General features: G+C 33.3%; 1 protein-coding gene across 4 annotated transcripts; it reads right to left on the bottom strand.

Moving 5' to 3' along the window:
* Positions 1-416: 416 nt before the first annotated feature.
* On the bottom strand, positions 417-10,956 carry LOC107617820 (protein ROOT HAIR DEFECTIVE 3 homolog 1). 4 transcript variants are annotated; one of them, XR_015900021.1, is made up of 21 exons: positions 10,584-10,956; positions 9,466-9,690; positions 9,210-9,276; positions 9,014-9,119; positions 8,435-8,505; positions 8,269-8,332; positions 8,116-8,181; positions 7,978-8,025; positions 7,821-7,889; positions 7,659-7,715; positions 6,907-7,065; positions 6,486-6,554; positions 5,462-5,553; positions 4,805-4,883; positions 4,421-4,586; positions 3,777-3,868; positions 2,597-2,956; positions 2,328-2,498; positions 1,978-2,079; positions 723-1,054; positions 417-592 (listed from the first exon to the last, which is right to left on the bottom strand). XR_015900021.1 is itself a non-coding variant. In XM_016319691.3 (20 exons), exons 1-20 carry the CDS (start codon positions 10,585-10,587, stop codon positions 887-889), a joined length of 2,235 nt encoding a protein of 744 aa, XP_016175177.1. In that variant the 5' UTR covers positions 10,588-10,956; the 3' UTR covers positions 417-886. The 4 variants fall into 4 exon arrangements, 1 of the variants encoding a protein (XP_016175177.1); XR_015900022.1 differs by having other exon boundaries at positions 2,587-2,956; positions 10,584-10,920; XR_001615072.3 differs by having other exon boundaries at positions 417-1,054; positions 2,587-2,956; positions 10,584-10,920.
* Between the last annotated feature and the right edge of the window lie 6,066 nt (positions 10,957-17,022).

Below are 17,022 nucleotides of genomic sequence, written 5' to 3'. Positions count from 1 at the left end.
GAGGACAATATATAACATGAACACATATAATAAGTTCAATGACATGGAATAGGATCCAATGTGAAACTGTGTTGTTTGAAGTTTTGGATGGAATGTTTCTTTCTACTGGAATGATGATAAATGAGCTGTCAGCGCCTTCTAAAGCAGAGTGTTTAACTTGAAGACATTGGTGATTCTTATGGTAATTTATTCTACACAAGTTTATAACCACAAACTTAACCTTTCTTGGTATTACTTTCTCTTTCGTGAATTTTAGTAGTGTGGTTTGTATTCATATAACACGAGAGAGCAAAGATACAAGAATTTCTTGAAAGCTAAATTATGATTTCATGATTAAGTCTGAATCTGACCCTATTAGGTAAGCTAAGTGCATAATTTAAGGTCGTGAATGAATTCAGTTGTTAATCCTGTAACTCTTTTATATGTCAAATATCAAAAATCATAAGTCGTGTTGTTTTATTGCATTAAGCTTTAATCTAAAATGTTATGGGAAAAAAAAAAAGAAGATATTGCATTTTTTCTTTGTCTCCAGTATACAGAAACCCTCATGACAATAGGACAATATTTAAATGCAGTTAACTAAACCAAGCCCCTGATGAGTTGTCTAACTGCTCATCCTTCAAGGCAAGACAAGATCATCTGAACAAACTCTAACCACCTCTAGGGTAGAGTTACCTAACTGCCCCTGCACCCACACTATATATTCTGCAGTTGCAGTGTACTTCATGAGTTAATTTAAACATAACACAATCAATTTCATAATCTGTCTCACACACTAGAATCTTCTGAACTCGAATATTATGGTATCAAAGCTTAAGGAGTGCTCAATACAAAGATGGTTTTGTTTGGGTATCCAACTTTCTCTAGCTTAAAAGGCTTAGGGCTTTCACTTGGCCCTTTTCGCAAGCACTGCCGCCAACAGTGAGAGTAATGCCTCACTACCCAATTTATTCATCGCAGCACCTCCGGCAAAGGACAAACATACCGAGGCAAATGTGGACCATTTTGAGTCACCGTTAAAACGTTTAAAAAATGATGACCATGTGGAGCCACCCTGAAAATAATGTCAATAAAATAAGAATCAGTAATAAATCCTTGTCAAGGACCAACATATAAATTTAGGTTGCTATTTCCACGAACACATCTTTGTTCACATCTTCATGTGTACAGCAAACCAAAAATTGAAGTGGAGACTGACAGGATTAATATGCCAACAAAATAGGTCATGGAAGAGAGAGAGTAACACCAATACTTTAACATGAAAAATTCCTCTTAATGAACAGGCAAAAAACCACGTGCCAACACTCCGAAAAAATCCACTATATTAAAATAGTTACAATATAGTGTACCACAGAAAGACACTCTTATACTACAATTTGTAGTACCAAGTGAGTACTAGATTGTATAATCAAACTCTAATGTGTATCACTCACAACCCATAGAATTTAATCCCAATGAAGTTGTAGCAATTTGTCTAAATCTGTAATTTTAACAGCCAAAGGGGGGTAAAGGTTACCTTGAGGTTGTTGGACTCAAGTGAATACATTAGTAGAGTCTTAGAAGGGTAAATTAGAATCTGAATTCCTTCATGGTGGATATATATGGTGTCAATGCTTAAAATATAAAAAATTCATTTGCATAGTAATGCTCTAAGTCTCTAACTCCTCCCCAAAGTGGTTCATGAATTCTCTCAATAGTAGGGGAGTTCACGAGTTGGTAACATGATAAAGATCATCATCATCACTGATACAATTTGAGTGGTGGTGGCAGTGGTGGTTGAAAGATTGTCATGGTGATGTTTCTCCAGTGACGAAATAGGGCACCATAGATCATTGTTAAATGAATAGGCACTAAAAGATATTAACAATTACATGACACCGTGAAGCATCATATTTTCAGAGATGACCCGAAATTAATATTCTCTAGATAGACTTTCCCTTATTATATCTTTAGAAAGATATGAAACACAGTACAAACCTGTTCAACTGCCTTCGAGATAATGATCTCCGTTTCTTGCATGAATTGATCCAACACCTTTTTGCATGAACGAGGTCCAATCAATGTTCGACAGGATGGAATCTACATAGAAAACTTGGCCACAATGGGTAATCCATACCAAAGATGCAAAATCTTGCCATGCCATAGTATTAAAACTATGCAAAAAACTTGAAACAATACTTGGGAACTAAAATATGCTTTGATCAGGGCATATGTCAGCACTAGATAAAATCATTCTAGGGCCTTCAGATGATAAGATCACTCATCCACTAGAATAAGTGCAAAATTTGATATCCCATCGAATAGAATCAAGCAACAATAAAACGAACCTGTTCCCAACTGTCAGCAGCTAGCCACAGTGGATCAAACTTTGCGCTGCTGCTTTCTTTGGTAGCAGTGCTTGATGAATTCAATAATTCAGCTTCTAATTTTTCCTTAATGTCATCGGTATCATCATCATCCAGACGAATTGCAGCCAGAGTAGATAGCAATATCAAAGCCTGCATAGGATTAAGACTTTGGTTAAGAACATACAAGAATACAACATGGATTCAACAGCCAAAGAAATATTATTCATGAAAAATTGACCACATCATACACAACGGCGAGCAGACTTCGCGGCGGTTGGAATGTCATCTTTGCCTATGCAAAGAAGGTTAATCTGCCTATGCATCTCAAACCTTCTTTCAAAACACATCTTCATTCGCATCAGGACATTCTTAGCTTCATTCCTAACCTTTTCTTCTACAACACCCCTTGCATAATCCTCTAAACTCTCAATCATTTTCTTCCTTGTGCATCCATCCATACCAAGTTGAGTAAGTGGTGTAATTAATTGGGAAACAGTTGATTCCATCTTATTCCTGAGAACTTCCCTTATTGATCGCCAAGGATCTATAATATCTCCATCAGAGAGTTCTTTTTCAATGGATCCAGACAAAGCTTCTTTTAGTTTTTCCTGCAGTGGCACTACCATCAGAAAACCTTCTAAGAATAGCAATGATATATAAAGTTTAAACAAGCCAAAGTTATCCCATGCTTTAAAATTATGATGTGGGTCCCACTCATTTTCTCTCCCAACATGGCCTTTTTTCAAGTTTTTCAGAAGTTACAAACTGTTGTAGAAGTTATCAACCTTTTGTTTTGAAGTTACAAGTTAATTTTCCGACTTACGTACTAAAGTTTGTCTAGTAGAAACTTTAAACGGTTGTTAAAACTTAAGATTCATGATTACTCAGCAGAAATATTGGAGTAACTAGACAATAGAGAGAAAGATAATAATTAATATATTACTTGTATAGATTGTTATTTTGTTAAAATAGAAAAGATCAATATATATAGAGAATGGAGAGTAATAAATGTAAAGCACCTATCAATTATTCTCCATTAACGCATCATCTAAACTACTAATCACTATCTAACAAAAAAAAAAAATCTCTTCTCATATTTCGAAAACGGTTATACAAATAACAATTCCATTATAAAAAGGTAGTCTTTCAACCATAGAAACAAACCAACTGGCATAAAAAAAACTCGTTTTTTTTTGTTTACTTTTGATATGTCATTATTATTTGAAAGTAAGTGTCAATGATATTTTTATCAACCTAACCCTTACACTTAGATGACTCTTATTACTTATGCGAAGTTTCAACTTCCAAACCATAATAAGAATTTGAAACTGAGTGTGATTTTTCTTCCATGAACATATATAACTAAATACTGAGCTTGAAGATAGTCTCTCAGGGAGGCAGGGAACACAAGACATGATTCATCAATACCTTACACGATGAAGTAAGTACTGAGACAATATCACACTGCAATTTCTTCCTTACTCCAATTTTGTGCTTATTTGACATTTCAATGACAACATCTGTGCAAGGTTAATGTATTTAAGTCTGCAACTCACTTGAGATCATAATTACATGAAATTTCAAAAGCTAAATTCGGAAAGATTTATAAAATTTAACATATTAAACAGTACTAAAAGCTAGCAACCCTTTACTCCAACACCTACTTAAATAATTGAACAGCAGAAAAGCTAGCAACCCTTTATTTCAATTTATTGTTGTCTAACAAATACTCACTCCATTTGAAAATAAATATGGCTTATTGGCTTTCGCTAATTTGATACATTGAAAAATCAATATATCTATCTGGATACATTAATGTCTAGATATATTGATTTTTAAATGTACCAGTTAGATATTTGCATAGGATAAAAAAAGGACAGTTCGGTGCACAAGCATCCCGCGTTAACACAGGGTCCGGGGAAGGGCCGCACCTAGAGCGTGTAATGTACACAGCCTAACCTGATAATTACATCAGTGGCCATTTTCACGGCTTGAACCTGTGACCTTGAGGTCGCACGGAGACAACTCAACTGTTGTTCCAAGACTCCCTTTTGTTTATATATATAATGTACCTGGACAGGCTTTGTCGAAGTTAGACAAACAAGACTCAATGCAACTACTAGCAGCTGCATAAAAATCCTCCCCTTGATTCAATGATGTTTGAAATGTGTGCTTGAACTCGTTCAAAATTGTAGATCCTATATGCTCCAATGCAGATACCAATGCTGGTTCAAAAAGCTGACCAATCAAAGGGACATTATGAACTTCATGAGTCGGGACTTAATTATAAACAAAATGCAGTGGCCAACAATCCAAAAATTTAAATTGTGACTTATTCAATAATCATTAATATATCACCCATATCTATTTCTCTTTCAACAATCATCAGTTAATTGACAATGACGAAAAAGAAAAGGTTGAACTAGTATAATTGCAAGAAAATTAAAATAATGTACCTGCAACAATTTTTCTTTAAGTTGATTTCGGTATATAGATCTTGAACCTTCATCATAGTAAGTGGTTTCAGCATCATACCTAGATGAAAACAATATGTCAATATCCCTTCAACCTGAATCGCAACTAACTTTTACACGATATTTCAACATGCGATATAGGCACTCAAAACTTGAGACAACTGTTTTAAAGATACTGCATTTGCATACACTAAGATAGCACACAAAAAACCACAACAATAAAATCACAACACAATTCAAAGTTGTTTCTATAGAGATTGCATAAGGAACCTAAAAAGCTTAGGATTACATATTTGTTGCACATGAAACTGCCACATTGCAGGACTGCAGAATGAAATTGGGAGAAAAATATGAACCCATCTTTTTCCAACACATAGAACAATCAAAACCATTGCCACTGCTAGCACCTACTTAAGCAAAATTCGATACCAAAACATATTCTTTCATGTAGGGGGGCAAAGATAAAGAACAAGAAATTCAATGCTCTACTCTCATGAAGACTAGGATCAAAGAATGACATATATGTCAAAAAACTACTAGAATTAGCCAAAAGCTTACAGTATAGTATAGGTTCTTTATGCGACATCCAATGATTGAGCCACTAATGTTATGCTGTCAAGAAAAATGACTTATACTCACTCTGACAAACAAGTATCAATTTGTAAACTGAGCCTATTCACAAATTCAGGAGTGGTTCTGCGATTCATATCCTCTTCCAATTGATGCCATTCCTGATTCGAAAGAAACTTCCCTAGCATTAGTATTTACAAATGCAGAAATAATATTGGGAGTTTATAACCAAAATTATTTTATTTCATTTTCGGATGTTTATTGCTTAATCTTTTGTTGATATGTTCTCTGCTTTCTTAGAGGCAAACATTACACATTCATGACAATGTGTCACCTTCCGCACATGTGGGATGTCACATTATACCTTTAGCATATTTGGAATGCCACTTAGTTCTGACACTTTATCAATACACTAGCAACAACAACGATAACTAAGACCTGTCTGATTAGGTTGTATCAGCTACATAAGCATAAATCAAATGATCCTATAGCTTCATGTTTAAACTTTAAACCATTAATATTGAAATCTCTTTGACTAATTTGGCTATGGTTTTTTTTAAGTCTCCCTTTACTTCCAATTATAGAACTACTCTTCATCTGATCTACTCTCCCTTCTTAAGTCTCTCTCAGAATAACTAAAGGTTTTCACTAAACATGTCCAAACCACTTGACGCAATGATTCTACATTTGGCACCATTTCAACTTTCCTACTCATAAGGGTATCTCTTTCTGAGGCGGGGGAGTCTTGCAACTAAATCTGACAGTGTAACATTGTTAAATACCTAAGGACAACAGATAATTACACCTTAAAAACTAGCTATTAAAAAGGAAGAACCACTCTCCTTAAATACAACATCAAGTATCTCATACTACGTGGGGTTTCGGGCACTCCATAATACCGAAGTCCCTAACATATTAGAATTAATTAGGTTCATATATCAAGGATATTGGCAATAGATTAACTTCATAATTATGATCCTTAAACAATGGTAGCACTTACGTCTTTATGTATGTATATGTTTGTATATTGAATAAAATCAATTAATTAATTCAGTCAAATAAGAATCTCCTTTTTTTCAAGTACTCCTAATACCTCCTTTGCAGCTAAATTCTCATATTTCTCCCTGGCAATTTTTTCACATCGAACAGTAGCAACCATAACCTACAATTTGATCAAGCGACAACAGATTAATACAAAAGATAGTATACACTTTGGTTGTTGAAATAATAAAGATTTAACAGAAAAGTCCCTGAAAGAAAATTTGCTAAAATTTTTTATCTCGAGAGCTAATATAATTTTGTTAACCTTCATTTGTTAAATTTCATGTTATGTCTGACTGAAGATTAATTCAGTACTGTTTTCAATAATATATACAATGAAGATCGATGTGCCATGGAGCAACCTCTTTTTTTTGGAGGATTAAAGTATAAGCATTTGAAATTTTTGTGAGTAATATGTTAAAATATGTTAGGAACCATAATGTAGATTTACTCTAAATCCAACTGAGGTTTACCTTATGAGAAGGAAGGTCGAGGTCCTTGTCTGCCTTAATCTTTTCCCAGATTTCCTGAGAACTGTAAGCAAAGTCTGATGCATGAACTACTCCATACAAGTCCCGAGCAAGCTCATCTTGAACTATTGAATGGCAGATTTGTTGCCTCAAGCCCGCAACCTACATTGAAAATAATCCAAAGAAACAGAAATGTCATGTAAATTATCAAATATGAGATAATCAAAAGTACATAACCAAATTGTATGATCCAACTTTCCTACACATCTTAAAACTTACACGCTTACTCCCTTCGTTTAATATATCTATCAAGTTTAAAAAGTACTGCAGTTTCGATATAGTTTTCCATTTCCATTATCAAGATAACATTAACTAGTTTTCCCAATAATACACTTAAAAAAATAATTGTGATGATCGAAAAAACATTGACTATATATTTACTCAGTTGCGGGTAATTTTGACTACTAATAGAATTTAATATATTTTAAGATATAATTATACTTATCCTAATGTGTAATTTTTTTTAATAATTATATTAACAGTAGGAATAGTTATGCAAAAATGAGGTGTACTCAACCACATATCTTAATAATGGCCAACTTAAAACCATCAGCAAGTAATAACCCAAGGCCAATGAGTTATAACTCAAATGGCATAGTCTCCCCATACTCAATTAAGAGGTTGCGGGTTCGAGTCTTCTATCTTTGGTAAAAAAAAAAAAGTAATAACCCAAGGAGCTAGCCTACAGTTCATACCTCCAACTTAAATTGCTCTTCTTTATGTTCATAACTAGAAAGAGCAACGACCTCAACCTGGAGTTTGTTTCCAAGAACAAATAGTTATTATGAAATATGAACTGCCAATAGATTATGCTAAAAACAAGAAACGCTCAGTAAGTTTAGCAATGATGAGCTTACACTGAAAAATTCGCTTAGTGCAGCCTCGTTGTGGGAGTCTGGTTTAGATTTAGTAAAACTTTCCCATATCTGTAGAGAAAAGGGTAAATTGACAAAGGACAATGTAAATTATATAACAATTCAGTGACGTTATATGAAGGTAAAATCACTGGATTACCTTCTCAATATCTGTTAGCAAAAGCTCTTTTAAGCGTTCAAATGGTGTCTATAAGAAGAAAGGTCATCATGTTATATTATGGAAAAATTGCACAGTTGCTTTAGAATTGAATTACCTCAAAATATTTTTCTTACGCACCCTTGTTTTATCGCGAATGACAAAAAGCAATGTTATTTTGCGTGGAGTAAACAATTTCATCTTGACCTGAAAAAATGAGCATACAATTTAATAAATGACTACTTTTCAGGATTCAAGTCAGTTATTTGTTGCTGATAAGCTTCCAAATTATACCTGAAAGATAGTTTTCAAAAGTGGCCTATTCGCTGCATTGTGGCGGCCAATGTCATGGCACCACCTTCACAAGCATTGCATAGCAAAGAAGAATATGATGGGTTAAGTGTCTAAAAGGTTTTTATACTATCAATTTATTCAAAATTAAACAAAAAAGGGAACTCACATGTTTATAAGAACTATATCTGAGACCGCTAGAGCAAAAAGAGCACTCTGACTTTCGAATGAAGTATCATCCTGCAATAAAGATAATTTCAGTACAAGGAAAAGCAGAACTATTAACCCTTAGCTTTGTTATATTTTTTTACCAATGTCAAACTCGCATGTTACAATAGTCAAAATTTCTAAATATTAACTGCTCCCTATCAGAGTGCAAATGCAGCATTAGAAATATTATGGGACTCTGTTCTGCTATGAACACACAAAACTCAGAGAGCGAGATAGAAAAACCATTAATCTAACATTTTACTCAAAAAGTAGATAAAAGAACATTACATGCACGGAAAGAAAAAAAGGAAATGAATGTTATAGGAAGTAGGAACTCCAAAATGTCATAGGGGACTCATGTCCTGATGTCCACACATACATAAGAACTTCCAATATATTAAATGTAAGATGGTTATGCTGCTCTGGATATTGGCAACATATTCTGAATCACCAGAACAGAATTAAAAATAAGGTAAGATAAAACATTAACAACTAAAAATCATCATTTAGAGAGAGAGAGAGAGAGAGAGAGAAGAACCTCTTCTCCATGCTCCATTCCATCAGTTCCCTCCAAATCCAACACAAGTGTGCAAGGCTCAATGCCTGCACACCTAGCAATCCAGATTCCTTTGGTTGTTCGAGACCTAAAAACAAGCAAATATTTACACCAGGTGTAAGTCTTGTCAAATAACTTTGTATATGGCCGGGGAATGGGGATTACAAGAACTACTTGCCTTCCATCATCAGCATTCATTTCTTTGAAATCGGTGTCAAACAAAGAATTTAAGAGTGTGCTCTTCCCTGCCCAAAGTTTGATTGAGCATGAGTATCAAAAACACCTTTACTATATATGGTTCCACTCATGTTATGAGATTAAATAACATGCAAAAGAATACACTAAAACTTGTTTATACTAACTTATATTTTAAATAAATAAATAAACAGTTACGAAAACAAAATGGGATTGTGGAGGGAGGCAAGAAAGCATACCGCTACTTTGGGGACCCATGATAGAAACTACAGCATACGATTGACCACATTTATCTAATTCCATCTCCTTAACAAAGTTTTCAGCATCAGCAACATTGAATTTGCCATCTCCATCAATAAGCTGAGTTGGATAACATGGATAAGCCAATGCTCCAGCAGCAAAAAGGGGTACTGGTGACCCCGCAGAGTAGAGTTCATCCCCCAGTGACCATTCCCCCCATCCACCTGAAAAAATAAAATAAAATAGAAAACATGAAAAGAAAACTGGGATAAAGACTGCTAAAATGTTCAATTCATAGCATCTCGATACAAATATATTCTCAGTGTTGCTTGCGACATTTCTACAAATCATATGACCAATTAATCCATGGATCAATATAGAAGTGAATTTGGCAAAATCCCTATTTGGTACGGCTATTCAAAGAAGCATGCAATGTAATATAATGAGATCACATAATACTAAACCAATGGCCTGAAGATTTTTGTTAACCGTTTAGATTGTTCTATAATCTATAGAGTAGAATGAAGAAATTGCAGTATTTACTAAAATAAAAATGGCAAATGCCCCCCATTGGCATTCAGCTCATCCCCCATGACCCATCTTAAAAAGGTCCCCACTTCATTCATTCAAACAACGCCAATATCAATAAATAATAAATAAATTGAGCAACAAACAAACAAACAAATAAACCCTACTACAAGTTTTAATTTTTACGCTTCAGTTGTTGAACTTGAAGGAAGCCCTTCAATCCAGATGGGTCTCACGAGATTATCTTAAATAAAGTCGGCAGCACTATACTCAACAATTCTATGGATTTTCTCTAAAGCTGAGATTTTTCTCCAGTTATCTTAAACAAATCTCAAATTCTCAAAATTTAATACCCAAGCAGATAATCAGAGTTAGTTGGCATGAAATTAAAGTGAATAATAATAATAATGATGAATTGATGATGCTAATAAAACAAAACTAGTATGTTAATTCAGCCTTGGGAAGAAAACCGATCAAAAAGAAGTTTGCGTGATATTTGATCAACGATCGTAATTGAATGGCTGGAATAATGCATGAATCAGATACAAAGATCAAAATAATAACGGAACAGAAATTGAAAATAACGTACTCATGTTCCTTTTGTTCTTTCTCTGTGTTGGAGACTGGAGAGTGGAGAGAGCTACTTAGTAAAGTGACAGAACTGAGTTGACCGTACAAAGACTTCGGAAAGGAACCCATTCATCGTGGCATCTATAATTCGAAGATAAATAAAGTTCTTGACTTTTTTTTTTTTAATAGTGGACGAAAGGTGGTATTACCCACTAAAATGACTTATCAGGAGAGATTAACGGCGCTATGGGAGCCGTCAGATACCGCGATGAAGAAGTCGATGCCATTATGCCAAAAACGTCACTGACGTATTGACCAAAACGTTACCGATGTTTTGTTGTATATCATTGACACGTGACAAGTCTCTCCCTTTCCACACGTTAACCAAGAAACCATTACCAATCCTTTTCTTCTTTCATTCTTTCTTCTTCAATCGGGACTCGAGAGTCTCCATCCCTATTATTCTATTCTGTTCGAAATACAAAACTAAAAAAAAAAAAATTTAGCGTCAATAATTTTGTTAAATTTTGACCAGTATGTAATCAATAAAAAAAAAAGTGAGTTATTAGATAAAATTTTATATTAATCTCATATAATTAAAACTATTATTAATAACTATTTAATAGCTACAAATCACAAAAATTACTGACTCTCTAATATTCTTCAATTAAAAATTAGTATTTTACTTACAGTCAAAAATAAAAAAATGTTAGTATTTTAAATATTTTATTATTAATTAGTTAGCGTTAATCCTATTCTTTTGAGCTAAACATTCTAGAAACAAACAATATATAATTTTTTTAAATTAATTTTTTGTTAAGTAGATAAATAAATTAATTATTAGTTGATTAGGAATAGTTAAAAAATATGTTTTCTTTGTTATAGTTATAATAGTAGTATAGTAGTATTAGTTGTTAGCGTTGATAAATTGTTGTTAGTGTATAGTATTAGTTTTTTTTTTTTGTGACTAGTGTATAGTATTAGTTGGATCTTAGTATATATTTTTTTAATTTTAGTTTAGTTTAATTAATTTTTTTAAAAAACATAAATTTTATTAATTTTAGTTTATTTTATATAATTTATTTGAAAAACAGTTCGTTTTAGAATTTTAGTTTTGTTTTATGTTTTTTTTTTTTTTGAAAAACATACCTTTTTAGTAATTTTAGTTATATTTTAAATAATTTATTAGGAAAACATAATTATTTAATAATTTTAGTTTTATTTAAAATAATTAATTTCAAAACAGAATTATTATTTAATTAAGATGTAATTTTTTAGTGATTTAGGTTTTTAAGTTAAAAGTTGACTAAAATATATTAGTCTTGATTATTATTTAATGAGTATGGGTTATTTTTAGAATTTTTTTTTATAAAATGTTAGATGTTTCTGTTTTTATTAGTTTAAATTTCTAGTTAATTTATATGGGTAGTGCGTGAAGTTTTTAATAATAAAACTGAATTATTATTAATTATTAATATATATATATATATATATATATATATATATATATATATATATATATATATATATATATATCGTTACGTTTTTTTATTTTAATTATTTATTGAAACCAGAATTATTGTTATTAAATTTTAGCTATGTTTACTCATTTTAGGCTTTTGTGCAATATATATTGAAAAATAATGGAAACAGATTTAGATAGGAATAAGATAGTTATTAATATTTAGGATATATGTTTAGTAAATAAATTAAGAGTTATCATTATTATTATTATTATTTTCAGTAAAAAAGAAAAAAGGAAAATATAAGTAACGGTTAGTATATTTTTTTATTGTAGAGTTTAAGACAAAATAAAAAAGCGTGACATCACACGTGCTGACGAGTATATATTAGAATATTTTTAACATCCTATATATGTAAGTAATTTTTGTGTTTACTATTGTGTTTAATAATTAATAATTCAATTAGTAATTATAAATTATTTGTATTTTTAATAATTATTAATTATATCTGTTACTAAACTGAGTATTAATTTAGTAATATTGACTAGTTCTGGTTATTGACTACGGTTAGTTATTACTTTTGTTTTTAGGGTTCAAGAAATTTGCACACTAGACACTTACACCAAATAGACTCATATGATGTTAGGGTGGAAGAACAACTTAGAGAGAGCGGGTTCTATCATATATCTCATATTAGAAGGATCATGTCTCACGGTCCAGCTATAGACGCACTAGTTGAAAGGGAGCGGCCTGAGACACACACGTTTCATCTTCTACACAGCGAGTGCATGATTATCTTGGAGGACGTCGCCATAATTTTTGGACTCCAAACTTACGGCTTGCCAGTTACTTGATCAACTGACCACAGCATAAGTGGGTTAGAGAACGAGTGAATGACCCAATTCGGTATTGCTCCTGGCTCGAACGACCACATAGGAAGCGAACTCAAGCTAGTATGGTTTCGCACCCTAAAGCGGTGCTAACATTTGACTGACCCAGTAAGTAGGGAAAGTTATGTAAAATGTCACATAATGTGTCTATTTGGAACGACGTTATTTAGTGACAAGTCTGCAATCAGTGTGCACTGGAAGTATTTGCCGTTGTTTCTTGAATTTTCTCAGATTCATAAGTTTAGTTGGAGTTCAGCTTGCCTTGCACACATGTATCGATCCTTATGTCGGGCATCTAGGTATGATTGCAAGGACATTGATGGTCTTATGCCGTTGCTCCTTGTATGGGCATCGATACGAATGCCGTCAATAAGACCGTTGCCGATGGGTACTAACTTTCCACTCGCTCGCAGGTAAAATTTAGCTAAGATGTGGATTTAGTGATTTTTGCTGTAGTAATTGAATTACGAATAAGTTATGATTTGATTTGATGACATTGTGGTTGATGGTTGAAATGATTTATGAATTGAGAAACCCTTAAGGGTGGTTAAGTCCACTTTTAGGGGAGGTTATGTCCGAATTTTTTTATAAAAATACAGGTTGTTGCAATATGCCAGGTGGAATGATTATCAATCAGCTATCAATAATTCTAGTGGCCTGGATTGGGTTCTGTACACCTTTTAGATCTCTCCCATCGTATATACCTCATGCACATATTGCTTCCAATCTAGGCATTGGTTTGCTCAAAGGCAAATACATGGCAACAAGGAATTCCATCGACCTGAAACTCACCACAATCGCAATGTCATAGACGCAGATTTACTGCAAACTTTAAACTGATGGGCATCTCCTGCACTACAGAAACTTCGTTCTGCCTGTCAAATAAATTAACTTGGATATTTCCTTATACCCTTTAATTAGACTGGATTTTCTCAGTTGCATATTCAAAGAATAGATAACCTGCACTTATACGAGTCTCGGCCTCGACCCTCTTCCTTGTGAACAAAGCATTAAACCTGTAAAAAGTTGCCTTAACAAGGGCTATCACGGAAATATTGCGTGCTCCTTTCAAAACTTCATTAATACACTCCACTAGGTTAGTGGTCGTATGTCCCCAGCAATGTCCTTCATCATATGCCACGGCATATTGCAACCGAAGAATATTGTCGAGGCACTGCTTATAAGCCACACCTCGCTCATAATATCTCTGATAACGGATGTTGAACTCACGCATTGTCCTAGAATAGCCTGCCATAAGAGAACAACGCAATCCAAATAATACAATAAGTTTGTTGTTAACTATTCACCGTCGACCATAAAATGCAAAAAAATTAATAATTTATTTACCTATGTTAACAATCATCTTCTGCATATGTGACGCTTTGAACATTCTCAAGAAGTTAGAAGCTATGTACCTGATGCAAAACATGTGAATAGCCCTCGTATCGATCAGAAATAAGACCAACACCATCCCAATTAACTACATACATTCGTAGATGGCTAAGAAAAAAGTGTCAAGCATCGGCAGTCTCACCCTCAACTATGACAAATGCAAGAGGCACGATATTTTCATTTCCATCTTGTGATACTGTAACTAAGAGAGCCCCTTTATATTTTCCATACAAATGTGTGCCATCTATCTGTACCAGCGGCTTGCAGCTTCTGAATGCTTTAATACAAGGATAGAAAGCTTAAAAGACTTGCGTCAAAATCCTGAGATCCTCAATCAACTCATCCCCTCGGTAAGCATATGCAGTTCGTACTCAACAGTTGCTGATGGTTCTTTTGCAACCATTGCTTCAAACCATGTCGGCAAAGCTTCATAAAAAGCTTCCACCCACCAAATATTTTCTCAATTGCTTTTTGTTTGGCCAACCATACTTTGCGATAACTTATTGTATAGTTGAACTTTGACTGCACTTTAGCAATTACAGATTTCACCTTTAGGGATGGGTCGGCTTCAACCAATGGTTTTATCGCTTCTCCAATTATACCAGAGTCCAGTTTGGCATGATCTTGAAAGATGGTAGATCTGATGCATGTGTGACTACCGCTATACCTCTTTATCACCCAATAATACTGTCTTTTTATAAGACTAACTCTGATAATTCAATCACAACTTATTCTGTATTGTACACATTTAACATAAAATGTCGTCGGTTCAGATTCATACAGAGATACACTCTATAATCGATGCCCATCTGAATGGTATACTCTTTAACTACTGCAATCATAGTCTTTCTAGAGTTAAACTTCATTTCGACGACGAATTTACTGTCTACAACAACAACAAGAACTATACGAATAATAATAATAATCACCGTTGCATAACAATAATAATAATAATAATAATAATAATAATAATAATAATAATACTCCTACTACTACTAATAATAATAATAATTTCTATAATCACCATTGCATAACAAGACTACTACTAATAATAATAATAATAATAATAATAATAATAATAATAATAATAATAATAATTCAAATAATCCTAGTAACACATATAATAATAATAATAATAATAATAATAATAATAATAATAAAATTACCTGTATTGACATATTCAAAAAATTCTGGAACATGTATGACATCAAAATTTAAAGTATATATAAACGATGGTTCTTTAGATGGATGTTGATCCACTAGTGCGTTAGTAATATCTGTCACATCTCTCTCAATTGATGTCTCATCTTCTCCCACATCTTTAGTTAGACCAACAACTTCATAATTACCTTCAAACTCTTCATCACTTTCGGTATTATAACCCATCCAGTCTATATTGGGTTCTGAAAAATCAATATCTTCAATTTCTTCGAACTCAATATATAACTCGATAAATGAGGTTCGTGTTCTAGTTTAATGGTAGGTCGAAAACATTCCTCTTATACCAGCTTCATCAGCCACATGCATTATTTGAAATTGAACGAAACCACCAAATACTAACACAGGCTGCCTGTATAAAATATTTGTCACTCTCTTCAGGCCTTGTTGATCTACACTCTAACAAAGTACACTCTTAAGTCCTTCATATGTTATTGAAAGAAGAACAACAATAACACATGGATTCTCACACAAAAAATTCATACCCTCATGTGTATCGTACAAAATCTGACCATTGAAATATATTCTTAAACTAATATAACTCTCCATTTTATACACTTGTTACATTTACCTATAACTTATTTCACTCAACAAATGCAGAGCAACTTCAACTGCTAAAGAACTAAGAATAACTTCAACTGCTAAAAAACTAAGAGCTCTAAGCTCTCTCAAAATTTAAAAGCAAAGAACTTTGTGTTGCTCACTTTCTACTCTACTCAAAGTATTTCTCGCATAACACCAATGTATCTTTTATAGTTAATTTTATATTTTTTATTTACACTTGTACTAAACGTCGACGATGTTTTTACTTTTCTACAAAACGTTAGCACCATTTTGATTATTCTCAACGATAAAATTTGTTTCAGCACAAAACAGCACTGCCATTTTCTATTTTTTAAATTAAAAAAATTTTGCTCCTTTACAAAACGGCAGCACCGTTTTCAACTTTCCTCACTTTTTTAATTATGGAAAAGTATATGGAACCAAAAGGTTATCAGCAAAAAACTAAACAAAACTACATTAATTTATATTAATAATTAATTTTAAATTTTTTAAATTCAAAATTTAAAAAATTTAAAATTGATTAACTAAACCTAATTAAAACCTATAAAAACATTCTTCTCCTCTCTCACATTAACCTACCCACCTCTAACAATCACACACACATACCTCTCTCTCTTTCATCGTCTGCCCCTCTCCGCCTCCCCACCGCGACCCACTCCTCCGATCGCTTCTGCTTCCAGTCGGAACTGTCTTTACCAGATCGAGAGCTCGTGAACCTTATGTTCGGACTCTCACCCTCGGACCCGTCAACCATCCCAACAATCACACACACAAATCTCTCTTTCTCTCACTGTCAGCCCCTCTCCACCTCCCCGCCGCGACCCACTCCTCCGATCGCTTCTGCTTCCAGTCGGAACTGTCTTTACCAGATCGGAAGCTCGTGAATCTTATGTTCGAACTCTCACCCTCGAACCCGTCAACCATCCCTATC

This window comes from Arachis ipaensis, chromosome B9, assembly GCF_059453495.1.
Source record: "Arachis ipaensis isolate K30076 ecotype BB chromosome B9, ASM5945349v1, whole genome shotgun sequence".
NCBI classification, from domain to species: Eukaryota; Viridiplantae; Streptophyta; class Magnoliopsida; order Fabales; family Fabaceae; genus Arachis; species Arachis ipaensis.
The sequence above is the reverse complement of the archived record's forward strand: the minus strand, read 5'-3'. Positions and strand labels throughout refer to the sequence as shown.